The sequence below is a fragment of the Chinchilla lanigera genome, unplaced genomic scaffold (genome assembly GCF_000276665.1).
Source record: "Chinchilla lanigera isolate Chin_1 unplaced genomic scaffold, ChiLan1.0 scaffold00104, whole genome shotgun sequence".
NCBI lineage: Eukaryota > Metazoa > Chordata > Mammalia > Rodentia > Chinchillidae > Chinchilla > Chinchilla lanigera.
Genome location: NW_004955505.1, coordinates 5,410,055 through 5,428,042, shown reverse-complemented (window position 1 = coordinate 5,428,042; position 17,988 = coordinate 5,410,055). Strand labels below are relative to the sequence as shown.

General features: G+C 47.1%; 1 protein-coding gene across 1 annotated transcript in view; it reads right to left on the bottom strand.

The window, feature by feature from the left end:
- The window catches only part of Tmtc1 (transmembrane and tetratricopeptide repeat containing 1), a 253,886-nt gene that overhangs the window by 26,743 nt on the left and 209,155 nt on the right, over positions 1 to 17,988 (bottom strand). The window contains exon 15 of the mRNA XM_013505922.1: positions 1,491 to 1,599. Coding sequence (XP_013361376.1) covers positions 1,491 to 1,599 — 109 coding nt within the window. The remainder of the gene's footprint in view (positions 1 to 1,490; positions 1,600 to 17,988) is intronic.

Genomic DNA, 17,988 nt, shown 5'->3' with positions numbered 1-17,988 from the left:
TCTTCAAGGAACCTGCCTGTGCCCACTTCCACACGCCCAGGCCAGCCCAGCACACCAGTGTACCCTGGAGAACACGACCATATGCAAGAAGCAGGGTGTAGTGGTGCACGCCTATAATCCCAGCACCCCAGGAGGCTGAGGCAGGAGGACCGAAGGTTTAAGCTCAGCCTGGGCACCTTAGTGACTTAGCAAATACAAAACACAAAAATGAAAACTGGTCCGGGGACGTAACTCAGTGAGAAGGCTCTTGGTTTAATCCCCACTACCACAAAACAAGCACACACGCAAACAAACCAAAAACCAAGAGAACAATCCACCACAAACGAGGGTTTCCGCCCAAGCCGACCTACCCCCCTGGCCAGCCTGGATGCCTCTGTATCTTCCCCATTCACGGATTCAGCAAACCATAGATCAAAAATACTCAGGAAAAACATTATGTCTGCAATGAATGTTTTTCTTGTCTTCCTTCCCTAAATACTCCAGCTATCCACACAGTATTTACCTTGTATCAGATATTATACATAATCCAGAGATACAAAGAATTTATAAGACATAAACAAAGACTGCCCTCTCCTAGTACGGATCTGGGCAAGGGAGACCCTGGACTGCTTCTGTGCAGATGCTGAAGGATAACTGCATTAAAGTGAGAACACCAGGTCACGATATTTATCACACATAGACTGTCCTAATTTTGCTTCTTGGTGGAAGTCCCACGATTTTTCTGAATGTGAATTGTACCCTAACTAACCGATACAGTATCAAATCTTTCCTTATGTTGAAGCTGAGTGAATGGTGTAAGACATCTTGAAAGCTGTTCAGTTTTAAAGACAATCTGGCAATTGTGTGATAACAGAATCTAAGTCTAGCAAGGAATTTACGTGTTAGCAAAACTGTGTCATCCATGTAGAGGACGAGTTATATCTGCCTCCCTGTAGCCAGGGGCATGTGTCCGGAACTCTCAAAAGTGGCATAAGTCATTTAGACAAATGAGACAAAAGAGGGGTTCAGAACTTATGTCTGCCTGTGCCTTGCAAATGTCCTCTTAGGGCCCATCCCGCAAGCCTGTTATTTTCACACGGGCACGAAGACACAGGATCCCAGAGACTGTCAATAATTAGTTCCATATTGAGCTCACAGACTTCGGCCCACAAGTGATCCACCAGAAAAACGTGACAAGTAAATTGCAATAAAAGCGCCAAATGTCACGTATTATTCTTGACAGACTCTGTCCCAGAGTGACAGGGAATGTACCGGGACCCACCATGCACCACTGTGGGCTAAAGGAGGCCACCTTTGCTGCACAGGGAGCACTGGGGGTGGGGAACAAGGGTTCTAATTTCTGTCAAGGAAACTGACATAAAGATTAGATGTTCACTATGAACTTATCAATCACTAGTCAAACCATCAGTACAAAAATCTGCGTAACATTACCTTACAGACTCAACAGGAACATTTAAAACTGCCGTGCTAAATTAAATGGAAACAATTACCTGCTCAGCCAATAAGGAAGCTAAACTGGAATACGCATCTGCAAATTCTGGGCCATATTTGATGGACTCCTTCAGCAAGGCAACAGCTTCTTCTTTTTTCTCCTGGGACCTACAGATAATAAGGGGGGGTGGGGAACATCTTTTATTAACATTTGGTTTAAATCCTTTGATTAGACCTTAAAATCTCATTTCTCTTAGCAATGATTATCTGGTTCATTCTGGAACATATTGCAGGTGAGTTAACCTAGACCATGCCTGGAGCTGATGCTGCAGGTTTTGGACTGAGTTTCTACCTTCTGTTTCTTGCTAAGCACCTTCTTTCTCCTTGGTACTGGGGACTGAGTCTTTGATTCGTGCACACTCAGTAATAAGCATTCTCCTACTGGGCTAAATCCCCAGTCTGCTACGCACTTTTTGAGAGTTTTGCTTGATAGTTTAAAAGTCTGTTAACAGGAAACACTGGTCTTCAGAAGAACAATGTTGGGGCATAACCCGGTGGCACCAGAACGTGTTTACAAGGGTATGGGGAGGATCTGTGCCCTGTTTCTGACTATAGCACGGCAGGCTGACTTCCTAATGGTGGCTGAGTCGCCATCCAGGGACAAGCCAGGCCTGACTGCCAGGGTTAATCTTTAGTTTTACATCCAAGGGAGAAAACTGTGTTTGCCTGAGGGCAGGCAAACAACAATGAGCTTTTACTGAAAATCAGAGATGGTTTTGTCTTCCCGATTTGAGGCTTCTCCTGGTGATTCACTTTCACTCAAGGAGAAGTCAAGGCCGGGTGGATGTTCTCTTTCTGGACAGTACTATAGAAGACATTCCCTCATTATCTTCATATTAATGTCTCTGAAGGCAAAGATGTACTCTCGACGGCAGTAACTTTGCTGCTGATTCCTGCGAAGTCCTAAATATTGCAAATGGTGGTGGTGGTGGGTGTTGAAGAAGAGAAACCCTGAACTACAGCCAGCACCCAGCCTACCTGTCCCCCGTCTTTACTGGTACCAATGCAGGGCCGTGTGCTTACGTTTTTATTATTCATCACTTAACAATGACTATGCACCATACGTTCTCGTAAATTTCCCCATAATATTGTTAATGTAATTCTCTCAACACTCGCATGTGGTAGGTATTGTTTTATTATTACACTCATTTTTCTAATGAGAAAATCTAGATTCAGAGGAGCCACATGAGCTCTGTTCACGTAACTGGCCTTGGGAATCAGCTTCCATTGAACCACACCTACCCCTTCTGACCACTGTGGGCCACCCCGGTAAGCCAGCCGCTGTACAGGAGAGGCCCTGGCCAGCGCCATCAGCATCGCTGGGAAGCTGGTCGGAAATGCTGAGTTGCAGGCCTCACCTGGGCCTGCTGCCTCAGACCCTGAATTTCCCAACAGTTCCCAGGTGATCTGTACAGACACTGAGATTCCAGCAGAACCACTCATGAATTATCAAAGCCGAGTGTAGCTCCTACAATCCCCTGCAGGTCCAGTTTCTGTATGACAAAGTTACAGGGAGGCAAAACTAATACCGACTCCTGCTTGACCTTCTAAGTGCTGCAAGCAGCTTGTTACAAGTCAGTTTCACTTAGGAGGGGATTTCCTATCCCACACTTGGGGTGGAGTGGATGTGGAGGCCACGAATCCAACAAAGACCTTGGACTTAAGCACTCAATTTAGTAAACATTTGTCCTGTCCATTAATGCCAGGTGCTTAGTTATTTCCCAGTGGAGGTGGCTTCCACACTATCCTCTTAACAGGATCTAACTAACTCCAAACAGGTTCCTCATTACTTTGAAAATAAGAGGTTTAACACATGTTCTTAACTGGGTCACCCTTGATACGTGGCTTTAATGTCACATAGTAATAAATCTGCATTACAGCTCTCTCAGTGCTTTCTTGTTAAATTCACTCAGTCAACAAAACGTGTCTGCAAAACTCATGGAAGTGTGCTATGTTTACATACACCCAGGTTTCATTCTAAAACATACCTTGAAGTAATTCTTCCATTAACATGTTTTAAAAGTGAAAATGTAATTGTAAGAAATCCAGTAACATGACCATTTATTTGCTGGTTAGCAGCACTCTTCCTCTGAGGAGTTCATAAATCTTTACTAACACTAATTTGGAAATCCTCCTAGAATGCAAAGGACAACACAGACTTAGGGAGTTAGGCTTGAAATTAAGTCCTGCAGGACATATGTTAGTTGGACATTCTTCAAAACCAGCAGAGGAAAATCCTGTAACAATTTGATAGTAATGTTATGCTATTCATCTGTCATAAGTTGCGTGAGTTAGAATGCAAACCTAGACCTTGTCTATGTGAACCCAGTGAGCTTAACTGCAACACAGTATTATGAATATAAATACCTGAGGCTGTCCATTAACATTCACGGGACATGATGGGACAAGTTAACCTCACAGAGCCTTGCAGGGAGCTCAGATTCCGTGCGAAAATGGCATCTCCAGGAATCTCTCCAGGGACTGACGAAGGGCATCATGCAATCAGTGCAGTCACTGAGTTTTATGAGATCCCAGGACTCGGATACAGAACGTTTCCCAAGGTTCTGCCACCTGGGATGATGCTAGTTTGGCTTGGGAGCCGTGAGACTCCCTGGGCACCAGGGCTGCTGGGTCCTCCACAGTGCCTTTTAAACAAAAACTCATGCAATTGCTAAGTGATCCTTTGTTTGTTTGTGTTTCTGAAAGGCAGAGGCATAGTGAGGGTATTTTTTTTACCGTCTCCGGTGCACTATTTGGAGGAAGCTGAGAGAATGGGCGTGGTTCGACCAAATAATTACGGCAGACGAACTCCTCTAAATGGAACCTTCCTTGGTTTATTTAGAAACACACTTCGCATATGAGGGCCAAACTTCATTTCAAACCACATCTGGTTTTAGCAGCATCCCTTTTCAGATCCACATCGTAGCACATATTCCTCTGATAATTATCCCACAGCTTAAATTGGGGCAAGATTCCGCTGGACTACTATAGTCAAAAGCTCATCTTATTTTGTTTTTTGATGTTTTGCTTCACTTTGTTTTGTTATTTGCCTTTTTGAGACAGGGTTTCACTACACAGTTCAGGATGGCCTTGAGCCCACTTTATGGCTCAGGTGGGCCTCGAACTCACAGTGATCCTCCTGCCTCAGCCTCCCCAGTGCTGGGATTACAGGTGTATACCACCACTCCCAGCCTAGTGCATCTTATTTTGTTTTGCTTATTAACAGCGTAGTTCACACATGTACTTTTAATTGCTTTTCCTTTTATTACATACAGACACTTGAAATTTTTCTAGAGCTTCACTTTCAATATATTCCCCTCCACAAAAATCTTCACTAATGCTTGACTGTCTACAAATAGACTCTTAGTCTCTGGTTTACAATCTGGTTCTGACGAACACTGCAGACACACAGAGGGACCCACTGCTCCTTCCAGACCAGGTGGCCCTGGGCACCAATTCTGCAGATCCTAAGAGGTTACCTGTTCCACTGACCCTCTCTCTACTGCTCCTTAAAATCACTTGGGGCTGCTTTTCTTCCCCCCGTACTGGAAACTGAACCCAGAGCCCTTGCATTGAGCTACATCCCCAGTCCATTTCTCATTCTTAAATTTTAAGATAGGGTCTTTCTAGATTACTAGGATGGGCTCAAATCTGCAGCCCTACTTCCTCAGCCTCCCAGAGTGCTGGGATTACAGGTCTGCACTACTAGGCCCAGCTTGAGATTGCTTTTAATTCAATTTGCATCTCTTAGTAGGAAGTTCTTTATGTAATGACATAGTTCTTTATGTAATAACATAGGTTATTACATAGATCTGAGAATCATGGCTGAACCTAACCTCCTTGACTTATAGTAGTGAAACTGATTTACCATGGACCCCAGCAAGAGGAAGACTCGCCCCAGCCCGGTGCTCTCATTGTGCATTCTTGCCGTGACTTCACCGAGGGCCTCCCTCCTCCTCACTCCACTTCCTCATCAGATCTCCTACGTGTATCGCACACTTAGGCAGAACTCTACTGTATACGCAGGTCTGTGTTTGTGAGTCTGTATCTATGTCCATATAGGTCAAGGGTGCCTAAATCGGAAAGTCTGAAATCCAAAATGCTCCAAAATCTTAACCTTTTTGAATATCTCTCATTGAGTTTTAGATTCTGGAGCAGTTAGAGGTTTGGATTTCTACATTAGAGGTGTTAATAGTAAAATCTTTGTGAGTATTTTAAAATCTGAAAAACTTGTAAATCTGAAACACTTCTGGCCCTAAGCACGCTGAAGAAGAATAGTCAGTGTGTGTCTGCGTCAATTTTATACCCACATCTGTCTAAGTCTCTGTGTGCTGCGTGTGTGTTTCCACTTGAAAACACTACGGTAGGGAACTGCCTTGAAGAAGCCCTGTTCTGGTCTCCCAAGGCCGGCCGCCTTCGGCTCTCCCTCACCACACTTGACAAGCTGGGCTCTCTCCTCCTCCCAGGCCCTGGCCAGCAGGGGAAGGGTGCCCCACTCCGCCTCCTCGGGTGCAGGTCCACCCATCAGGAATGTACCACATATACAACCTCAAGGTGCACAACTCTTGTGTAGCAATATCTACGCACAATTTATCTTAATGCTCATTATGCGTTATGAGGTAGGCATAATTACTCTAAGATTTATACAACAGTACCAATAACGACTATCCCAACCCAAACTAACAACCGAGGTTTACACACCTCAAGCGGTTCACCCCATAACAAAGCTACTTTAACCACAGAATGCCGAGTGAGAACTTCGAGCCCATCTGTACACCGACGGCCACACCTGCACTGCTGCGTTCACTCTGAAACCTTGCACAAGTGCTCCGTGACCATCACCACGCTGGAGCCCCGTCATGGGCAGCATCTTATCCCTCTCACCGTTTTTTAAATCCTAGAGCTCAGTACTGTGATCTGTTCATAGTACAAATTTAATGACTGCACTTGGTTAAGATAATTAAAATTTTTTTGAAAATGTATGGTTTTATTATTTTTCTTTACTTCTACATCCATGTGAACTTTCCTCAGTGAGTTTCTTGATATTCTAGTAAAATTTGACAGGGAAGTATAATACAGTAAGTATTTCATATCTTTGTCTCTATATTCTTTCATTATTACAGATGTGATCTTAAGGAAGAAACAGCCCACACCTAACTTGGAATCACAAGCACAGCGTCTAGTTACTGGGCCCTACCTCTTGCCTGGCACTGTGGAATAGCGCAAACAACAAGTTCAGAGGCAGGAAGCACAGGGCTGACCTTCCTGTGCTTCAGGCACATGGGAGGGAATACTGTATATATTTTGCTTTTAAAATAATTTAATGTTTCTAAAATCACCCGTAGCATACTATATTCACCCTTCTTAATTTTCAAAGTAAAGGAGAATGTGGAGTTGTTGAAATTTTCTCCACTAATGTACCTCTACATGTCAAACTACACAGAAAAAGATTTCAATTAGACCTTGAGTGATTTTTCTTTGTGTGTGACCACCACAGATCCTCAGTATAGTAACCTGCATTAGCAGCACTGTATTAAAATGTAAAATAACATGAGGAACAATCCAGGTGAAGCCCCAGGCACCCCACACTACAGGAAGCATGGTGGCAAAGAGGCCACCAAGGAGAGGACCCGCGCCTCATGAGAGCGACTGCTGACGAGGGAGAGGACAGCTGGAGAACCCCAGGAGCATTCGGAACCTCTTCCTCACACCAGCATGCAAGTGTGAAGCAGCGTCTTCCACGCTGGAGGGGCAGGCACCACGAGGGAGGCAGAACACTTCAAACAGACAGTACGAAATCTCTGAATAGCGAAATTACCTCTGCACGCAACTGAATGACTCACCCCGGCGCAAGCGTCAGAAGGTATTAAAACCTCCTAATGTGTTCATTTTGGCTCTGTGGTGAGTAATTTAGACAAACCAGAGGCTCATTATCTATGCCAGCCCCATCCGTGTGGGATTTCCCTGCGAGCCATTTTGACCTAAGTGACAGGTAGAATAGAAGAGGGAAAATATTACAATAACATTTTCCTCTGAACGAATCCCATCTGTGACACAGGTTACTAAGTCCACAGTTGGTGTCTCCGAATTACAAGAAAAAGCCTGAGTTAACTAGCACACATCTTCTGAGCAAACAGATAAAAATCCAGCACTAGCGCACATGCCGTCCAATCAGCCACGAATGGACAGGACACAAACACTGCAAAGCCCCTCAGGAACTTGGGTGATGCTCAGGCTTCTGTGGGTTCTTCCACAAAGCCCTCAGCGGGCGCTGCTGAAGCCATGGACAGGAGAAGGCAGGGACAGGGACAGTCGCTCCTCAGCACTCTCCCTTTTCCTGTCTGCCAAGCACAGCCATTGCATGAGCAACTACTGTCTTCTACAGCCTAAAACACTGTCTTTATCTCTCCCTTTCTAAAATTTCAGTGCTTAAAACCCCCTAAGCAGTCTGTAAAATGCAGGGCTCCAGGCCTCTGAAGCTTCAGTAGGTCCTGAGTAGAGCCCAAGAAAAATTATTTGTTTTTTTTTTCTTTTTTGCAGTGCTGGGGATTGAACGTAGGGCCCCAGGCACACTAGGCAAATGTTCTTCCGCTGAGCTACATCCCCAGTGCTTTTTTACATTGAGACAGGGTTTCCCACGGTGCCCAGGTTAGCCTGGTACTCAGTATCCTCCTGCCTCAGCCTCCCAAGCAGCCAGTATTGCAGCTCCACTGTAATATCACTCACCTTGGCAGAACAACCATTCTTAACCTAGTAAGCACCACAGATAACCCTGCGAGTGTGGTCTTTACACTGCAAGGATTTGTGTGTGGGATTTGCCTGATCACCAGAGGTTCAGTGTAATAGGATCGTGAAAGCAAAACAAAGAAGAAGGTGTCCCTGCACCAGGCTCGGCTGCGGAGAAAGGTCCTAGCAGGCGGTTCTGCCTCCCTGCAGGTGCCTATGCCCACCAGGAGTGTGGGGCAGCAGGCTGGGGGACGGCGGAGGGCGGCACTGGGGAGACAGCAACCAGCAGAGAGAGCTGTGACTCAGGCGCACAGCTGTGAATGCCGTCCCCTGTGCAGCCTGTGAGGCTGCATATGGCACATGGGCACCCTTAAGGTAACAGAAACCTTGCCATTTGGGCAGGCAGCAAAATTCCCTTAAGTTTCCTCCCAGGAACTTCCAAAAGGCTTAAATTCCTGAGACTGGGTTACTGGGATCAGTCACAATTACCACCGGTTTCATAAGAGAAACGTGAAGCAGAAATTACATCTTAGGAAGATAGCTCAGCAGCACAAGTGCCTGCCTGGCAAGTGCAAGGTCCTGAGTTCGATTCCAAGTACAAAAAAAAAATTACATTTTGTTCAAAATGTGCAGGGAGCCCAGCTTCACAGGGAGCCCCGATTCCCACATGTGGTGGGATGTTTCTCCTGTGTGTGAAGTAAAAACATTTGCATCCTTTCACTCTCCTGGCTTAGTTTCAATGACAGATATTTAGCAAAAGCAAATAAAGCCTCACCACATTTTCATTCCGTAATTAAGGGCCTTGAAGTTTCAATTTAGAAAACTTCCTACATTCCCATCTAAAATCTCGCAACACATTCATTTAAACTGAAAGCAGATGCTTGCTTTAAAAAAGTATTGACATTTGGGGAAAAACTGGGAAATGTCAGTAACAGAAATAAATGGATTTGGTGATCTACCTGACAGCTATCAAATTTCCCATTGACCACAATGGGAAGTCGGAGTGTTCCGCAGCCCTGTTAATGACTACTCCTTTGTTGGGTGTCTGGTTTTTGTTTTATGTTGCTACAGAATCCAAAAATGATGTTGCTCACAAATGCAAAGGAGTACATGGTGTTTTCTTTTTTTTCTTGGCAGACGGGCTTTACCAGCTCTTCTAAAGAACTGAATTGTGAAAGTCAAGTTGTAAACAGCTGACTAAGATGATCTTTTTAAAGCACACATTTCCTACAGCTCTACTACTGTTCCGGTGCAGAAAGAGAAGGAAGTTGGATATATGCTGTGCAGCTGTACGTTCACACTTACTGAGCATGTCTCGGGTAATGCAATGGACAGAGAGCGCCTTATTTACCAAGGTTCCCCTGACTTCTCTGCTTCACATTTTACAGAAGTCCGACACAAGAGTTAGGAGGACATATTCATACTATATGTTAGTAAAGAATAAAAAGACTTTTTTTTCCAATTCAAAGTCATAGTCCTGATAGCTAAATTTCTGAGAGTAGATCTTGTAGCTTCTCCCACATACCTTCCCCAACTGCAAGCAGAAGCGGACAGAGAGTTCTGGTCTGTCCAGGTCCAGGCACAAGGGCTGCGACAGAGTGGGTCCCAGGCAATGCTCTTCCTGAGTCTTCCTCGTTCCTCTGAAACAGCTCTTGTGTCTTTACTGTCTGTTTTGAACCCAGGTGGCCTTGCCCCTGTACATGTGGGAACCAGTTCTGTGTCACAGGGACGTGGAGGGGGCGGGCAGAGCTAGTCCCAAGCCAGCAGGACTTCGAAGCTCAAAAGCAGCCCCAAAAGAGTACCATGTCCAAGTGGAAAGCCAGTCCTAAGCCAGCATCATTTCAAAGTCTACACACAAATATACCAAACCCACTTGAGATCTGAGGAGAACATCAAAACAATGCTCCAATGCCAAGAGCTAGAAAAGAAAGGTCAAGAGAAAGCCCCACAGACGAAGGGCCGCTCTGGTGACCCCTGGTGCCGGGCTCAGGCTGGCTGGGGGCTCCACTAAGCCAGTGGCTTGGGTTCAGTGCTTCACCTCCAGGAGCCTCCTGGCTGGGGCTGTGCAAGATGCATGTGAGCTTTGCCCTCCAGACCCCTGTGAGGATGCGGTCAATGGAACTTCACGGTGTGCTCCACAGTCCGGCCCAGAGGAGGACACAATGCAAGTGATCCCTACCTGCTCCTCCCCTTCCCACTGTGCAGCTGGAAGTCTCACTGCCCACGTGTCAGAAAAATGGGCTGCGGCCACAGCACAGGTCCTGCCTCTGACAGCAAACGCTCAAGTTCTTCCCCGGGTGGTCTTCTATTCACAGTTCTAGGAGGACGCTACAAACCTGTGGTCACAAGGAAGTTCTAGGAGATCCTTGCTCCTAGAGGGCTCTGTGGGATCTGCGTGTCCTATCCCTGGTTTTAAGGAGAAGGCAAATGAGTCTTGGAGAAGTTGATTATTGCCCGTCTTGGCTTCTTTTTTCTGGTTGCTGAGACAAAATACCTGACACCCAGAATTAAGGAAGGAAAGGTTTATTTAGCTCACAGTTTGTGGAGGTTTCATGCCATGCTTAGCTGGCTCCAAGGCAGAGTGGCACATGGCAGAGGGCAACAGTTCATGGCGTTGGAGGCAGAAGACAGCAAAAGCAACAAGAGTGAAAGGGAGGTGTGCCAGCTGCAAGCAGCCTCTTTCCTTCCCTTACACTGTATGCAAACTACCCGCCTCAGGGCAGATGTAGCACTCACACCCATAATTCCAGCACTGGACCATGAATCAATCATAATTCTAGCAGCCTGCCCCACGACTGCATGAGGATTTGGGGGGACATGCAGACAGAAACCATAACATTGCCTAAAGCTGAACACTGCCATGAACTGTTTCACTACTGACTGTATACCAAGAAGCTTAGCTTCCAATCGGAAGTGAGAAATTATGCCTTTGGGTTATAAATAATTAATAATAGTTCAATATTATCTTTATTGGGTTCCAGGTCCTATGTTGTCTTTACATACATTATAGTGCTTTGTACTCAGGAAGGACGTAGTTATTCCACTAGGTGTACAAAATTTGGAGGCACTACAAGAAAAAAACTGCTCCCCCGAGCTCATATGTACACAGCAGAGTGGGGACTCAGGCTCACTGCATTCTACCAGCTGCTGCTCCAAGGAGAGCTCACAGGCAGTGTGTTGGGCGCATGGATGACAGGAAGTGCTGGCTGAGAAGTCCCACCGCACAGCTGAATGGTGCACAGCCCTGTCCCAGCTAGTTCCTGTCTTGTGGGAATGTGACTGTATCTGTCTTTTGACTGCCCTCAGCGGACAGGCCCAGGAGACACGAGGAGATGCAGTGACAGCTGCCATTCAAGGTCAAGCAGGCTAAGGGCACGGAGCCCTGCTGTGATGGTTTAGATCTAAAATGTCCCCCACTGTCTTCTAGGCTTGGAAGTGACTGGGCTGTGAATCCACTGAGGAGTTAGGCAGTGGGGCCTGGCAGAGAAGGGGGTCCCCAAGGGCATGACACAGGACAGTGTATTCTCCTCCCTGGCATCTCCCCCGTCTGTGACGGCTGGCTGTCTTGGGTGAAGCCACTCTCCTTCACCAGGCCCTTTCGCCAAGGCTGCTGCCACCTTGGAGCCAGTTGGCCATGGACTGAACACAATGAAACCGTGAGTCAGAATACACCTTTCCTCCTCAAAGCTGCAAGTTTCCGGCACTGTGTCTCAGCAATGAAAAGTGACCAACACATTCATCATGCTGCCCAGTGGATAAGTAGCATGGCAGGAGAGCCTGAGGCTAGGGAATGGGCCCTGTCTGTGGAAGACAGGAATAGCGGGGAGATGGGCAAAATCGGTGGGGAGCTACAAAAAGAGGATGCAGAGCCCTAAAGACCAGCCCTACTTCCCCGAAGGCTTCCTGGAACAGGCCCTGCAGGCTGCAGCCAGGCACAGGCCTAGGAAACACATACACTCCTCCTCTGTCCTTCATCTCTTCCTGGTCTACATCAGGCATTTTTAGACTCAAAACCTCTGGATCATCTCCAGCAACCTATATCCTGGATCTCTTGCTGGGCCCAGACGAAAAGCTGAGGCGCTTGGTATCCAAAAGTAAGACGCCATGTGCAGAAGGAAACTAACAGTGAGGTGCCTCAGCAGTCTTCCGCTGTAAATATGTTTTCCTTCTTTGATCTTCATCCTGGCTCACTCTAAGCCACCCTACAGCACAGGAGCTTGAGGGGATCAGACTTTGAGTGAATCCAGGGAAGATGAGGGCAGGGAAGGGCTGGAAGAGGATTTTCAGGACAAACTCTTGTATTTGACAAAGCAGGCTGGCTCCTTTGTTTTTCCTCTGCTGGAAATATTTATCCAAGGGAAGAAAATGGTGACATTCCAAACTCCTCTCGAGAATGTAAACCAAACGAGGCACCCTCGTCTGGTTTACAGACACAGCACTGACCTGCAGAGCAGCCTTCTGGCCGCAGCTTCACTTTCTGCATCCATTACAGCAGAGGAAGAGGGCAGCGCGCTTGCAAGCTATGCTGTGGACTTAAAACTGCCCCAGCTTGACTCAGCAGCCATCGTGGTACGGATGAGTGCAGTTGTGGGGACGAGACACCCACACAGATAGTCTAAGAATTAGCAATCTTTTCATGACAAACAACTGCCAAGTCCTGAAGGAGGCAGGCATCCTCGTCATTCAGTTTTGGACAGATACTGACTATAAGATGATAAAAGGTGAATGACACATTTTAAATGAACTGTAAGAGCCTTAGCTTTAAACTCCTGATAACAGCCTTAGCAAATGTAGTTTGGCAGGTTAGTATTTCTCCTACCTGGACAGAAGACTGGACACTGAGGAAAAGGGCGCAGGATTATGGCAAGTCCCGATGTTTGGAGCGTGTGTGCATGCACTGGACATGCAGTGACCTTCTCAGAGACGCTCCTAAGTCCACAGGGAGCATGGAAAGAGCAGGTATGGGGGCAGAAGAGCTAAACAATGCACCACAGCACAAGCAGGGAAGAGAAGACTCCAGAAGCCAGAGGTCAACAGGGTCATGCTCTCCCAAGGAGTCCTGGCGAAGAGCTGGAGCGTGGCCCAGGCGCAGGGCTGTGGCACACGACCGGGGAAGGCCAAGTGCCCACTGCGAGCGCATCGTCCTCGCAAGCTGCTGAGTGAGGAGGACCTGGGAGCAGCGGCACCGGGAAAGACTGGCTAGGGGAGCACCGGCGTGCAGAAAACCTGTAGCTGAGAGCACGCCCATGGAACGGTGGGGAGGAGACACAAGCACACGTGGGTTTTACACCAATGACAACATTAACAGCTGAGGTACAAAGGAGCACGACTAATGGCAAACAGGACGTGGAGCAGCGGATCCCTCACCACCCGTGACAGAGTGAAACGTACTTGGAAAATTGTTTGGCAATTTCTTAAAGTATCAAAGAAATTGTTAAACCATAATTCTGCTTCTATGTTATGTACCCAAGAAAAATGAATGAGAAGGGAATGAATGAACAGTTACGACAGCCTTACTCACAACAGCTAAAGCCTATAAACAAGTCAAGTATCTGCCCACGGATTAGAGATAAACAAAACGCAGCCCTTTAAGTCAGCGAATGTGACTCAGCAATAAAAATCTGTAACAGAACGGGTGACTCACAGGGAGTCTGAGGGGAAACATCCAGATGCCAGAAGGTGCACATCAAATGACCTTCTGCCACAGAAGTTCTTAAACAGCCCAAACGAATTTATGGTGGAAAAGTATCAGAAGAGTGATCGCCTCGGGCAGGGAGATGTTTTGGAAGGAAAGCGCGGGTGTCTCTTGGACATTACCCATGTTAGGCTGGGGGTGATTACAAGGGTATGTAACACTGTCAAAACTCACTGAGGCAAACACTGAAGATTTGTGCATTTTATTACATGTTAGCTACGTGTCAATTCTTATTTAAAAAGCCACACACACAAACACAGGTGCGGATACCTGCTTTATTAAGGAGTCAAGAGTCTACACTCCACGGGAAGCAGGTGAAGAAGACGTCTGTGGGCACAGAATGATGCGGGGCGTGAAGGGAGAGTGCTGTCGTCCTACACTTTAAATGGCCCAAATACCTCAGTGGAGGCGCCGGGTGCAGTCATCCTCCAGCTGTGGCGACAAGGGGTGGGGGGCATGGGCACAGGAGATGTCAAGCCCCACCACGAGGGATGACTGTCCTGTGTCTCCCAACCCCCACCCAGGGATTTTTTGTAATGTTCTCTTTAGAGTTCTGTGATCACATTCAACCGTATGTGTGTTTTCTTCTGTTGTAGCACCTGACAGATTGGTTGATGGTCCAGGGAGGATTTTCCCACAGGAGCGAGCACTGCTTCATGGGGCGGGGTGGTAGTGTTGAGAAACAATCTTAGATATCACGGTGGTTGGTGGTCTCCTACAGCTCAACCTTACCTAACAAATACTATTCTGTAGCACTTCACTGGGGGGAGATAATGATTAGGAAAAAAGGTCAAAAAAGATTCCTTATGAAGTGAGATGATTATGAAAAATAAAGTTGAGAGATGCTGGTAAGTAAAGCCAAATGCAGGTAATGAGGTATCTTAGCTTGGCCTTATCAGGAAGTAAATGACCCTCAAGGTAGTGAAAGAGCTGAAGCTCATGTCATATGCACTGCTAAAGCGTATCAGATGTAACAGAGATGGGATCACGTATTAGGAACCCAAGGATCAGAGAACAGATCCTAACAACAGCCATGAACAGGCCGGCAGGAATGAGGACTAAGAGAAAGGCCTCACTACAGAAGGCTACCAAAGCTATGTTCTTAAAAAAGACAAGTGAGCACAGAGAAAAGCTAAGAACAGCAGGTCATCATCACTTCCTCCAAAGCTCAGCAGCAAGAGTGAAAGACACAGAAGACTGGTTGGGATGCGGGCCCTAGAAAATGAGAAAAGTCGGCGGCGGTAGCCACGCTGGGGGGATGCCCGGTGCAGCACCGGAGAGGAGGAAGCTGAAGCCATGGGTGACAGGTGCAATTACTGACGTCCCTAAGGATGGCACAAGGTTGGTAGGCAGGGGCAGTCACTGCACTGTGTTCACCGTCCTGATGCTGACGGAGGACGGAGAGCAGCTGTGAGACAGCAGGAGAGGACGGAGGTGGTACTGTGAGATGCTGGACCGGGCTCTAAAGCAGATGGTCGGAGCATTCGCTCCCTTACAGCAGTCCTCCAGAGGAACCTTGAAGCCTCGGTTTTCCCAGTAAAACTGGGGATTGAACCCCAGGCCTCAGGCGTGTTAGGTCTGAAGCCTGCCGATGCACTATGGCCAGCCCACATGTCTGTCGGCGTGGTGGCACACATCTGTAATCCCAGCACTTGGGAGGCAGAGGTAGGAGGATCGTTGTGAGTTCAAGGCCAGCCTGGGCTACAAGGTGATTTCAAGACCAGCTTGAACTTCATAGTGAGACCCTGTCTCAAAAAGACAAAAAAAAAAAAAAAGTAGCTGGGAGGAGGAGACCTGGAGAGACAAGCATGAATGGGACAGGGACACATGGAGAAGGTGTGACAGGGTTGGGACCGGAGACGAGTGCCGTTGGAAGTAACCTAACTCGAATAGGTCCCCCAGGGGTGGGAGTGGGGACTCACCCACACCGGGATGGAGCCGCTTTGCCTTGTCTGCGGAGCAACGTGAACGAGCGAATAAACAGACCGTCTGTGTGGCCCTGCACTTCTCGCGTCCTCAGTTTCTCCTTCTCCCCAATTCACATGGCCTCACTGGAGGGGCACCTTTGGAGAAAGGCACTATGGAAACAAGGCGGCCCCACAAACGGGCTCACGTCAAGAGCAGGGCGTCGTGTTTCTTTGCCACTGGACTGGGGTTCTGCGCTCTCCATGACGCACTCAGAAGCCAGAGGAGGAGAGAACTCCTACCTGAACATACAAAGTTCCTCTGTATGACACGAAGGGTCGTGTCCAAGGTGAGTGCTAAGAGGAAGTAAATCTCAAACACTTAAGTTTGTCACACAGATAATGACTGTACTTCTTGCTATGTCCTAATGTTTTTTAGAAATTAAATTTTTCTAAGGAATCTGACTAAAGAAAGTGTTTGCTGTTACCCAGTTCACCCATGCAGTTCAGTTACTGGACTTTCCATTCCACTTGTGGCTTGCTGAGTAGGTTTCTGTGATAGTCTTGCGCCTGCGACGTGAGCGGAGCGCAGCCGTGGCAGTGCGGGAGCAGGACGTGACTCTAAGCGGCTCTTCTCATCGTCTTAGCAACAAGCACTCGCAGCTATTCAAGAACTCACAGAAATGTTTCCATATCCTGAACTGTAAAAGTCTACTGTGTTCTTCTGAGCCCCAGGGACTTCCTCTCTGTTTAGCCATAAAAAATTTATGCTAATCATACTTATTTTCTTTTTCTCCTTTGTTTTTGTTTCTTCTTTACGTTTTAGTTTTTAAGCAAAGGCAATAAAAATTGCTATAAATCAAAAATGCTGGTGTGGAAAGCTATTCCCATCAAGCTCTCTCCGGATGCTGCACGGAAGAAGGCACAGATGGGCCTCACGGTCCCGCGCACTGGCGTAACGAGGGCGGCTGCAGCACCCAGTAAGTCCACTGCCGGGAATGAGTCTACAGCTCTCTGTCCTGGAATTCCAAGAATTCAAACGAGCCGCTCTCATACTCCTGGGACTTGCCGACAGCATCAGTCTTTGAGTGTTTGGCCCAGACAGAGGCTTACATTTCTGTCAAAGTCAGGGTTATTAACAATACAGCAACCACGAGCCACACGCGGCTGATCACTGGAGACGTGGCCAGTCTGAGGGGGCTCTAAGAGGTAAACATGCACTGGATTTCACAGATGCAGTACAAAAGGAATACATACTGTCTCATCAATATTTTTGATTTTAACATTATTTTAAAATATTCATTACATATTAAAGTAATAATGTCTAATGCTGAGGTTCAGTGAAATGTTATTACAGTTTATGTCACCTCTCTCTGTTTTAAATTCCATGCTCGGGGCGTACTGTATCTGAAACGGACAGTGTGCTTAGGCTGCTGCTCCCCTCGGAGGCCCCAAGGAGGCGGTGGAGCATGGCGGGCAGGGCCGGGACACTCAGCTCAGAGGGGCCTGGGTTCCGCTTCCCTCTCCTGCTCACACCCCGCAGCACTTGGCACGCTGCTCATCGTCTCCCAATCTGCATGTCGTCATTTATAAACAGGAACAGCGGCAGTCCTCCCCTCCCAGCGGTGATCAGCTCGAAACTGCTCAGACCTAGAGATGCCTTGAGTTCTTAGAATGAGGATTAAACTGTACATTATATGGAAGAGCACAACCTTTGATTTTTTTTTTGGTTTTTCCCCGGTACCAGGAATTGAACTCACAACCTTGCACTTGCCAGGCAGGCGCTGTGCCGCTGAGCTAAATCCCCAGCCCAGAAGAGCACAACTTTTAAAAGTATACAACTTTAATAACTCAAAAGTTAACCTGAGAAATAGGGTACAAATCTCAAATAAATATCAAAACGTCAAATCAACCACATTTAAAATATTCTTTATTTTTCTTGCCTTTGACCAATGGCTACTGGCTCAGAAACATATTAAGTAGAAGCAAAACTCAGAGTTATCTAAATGTAGATTAGCTCTTCTGTCTCCTGGGTCACCTGTCTGTGTCACTTAGCCATGCAACCTCAGCATGATGTAAACCACCTTTATTGCTCCCCACAGAGAGATGGCTATGCTGGCGATCTCCCAAAAAGCAATCACACAGCTGCACGGCACGGTGGCGCATGCCTAT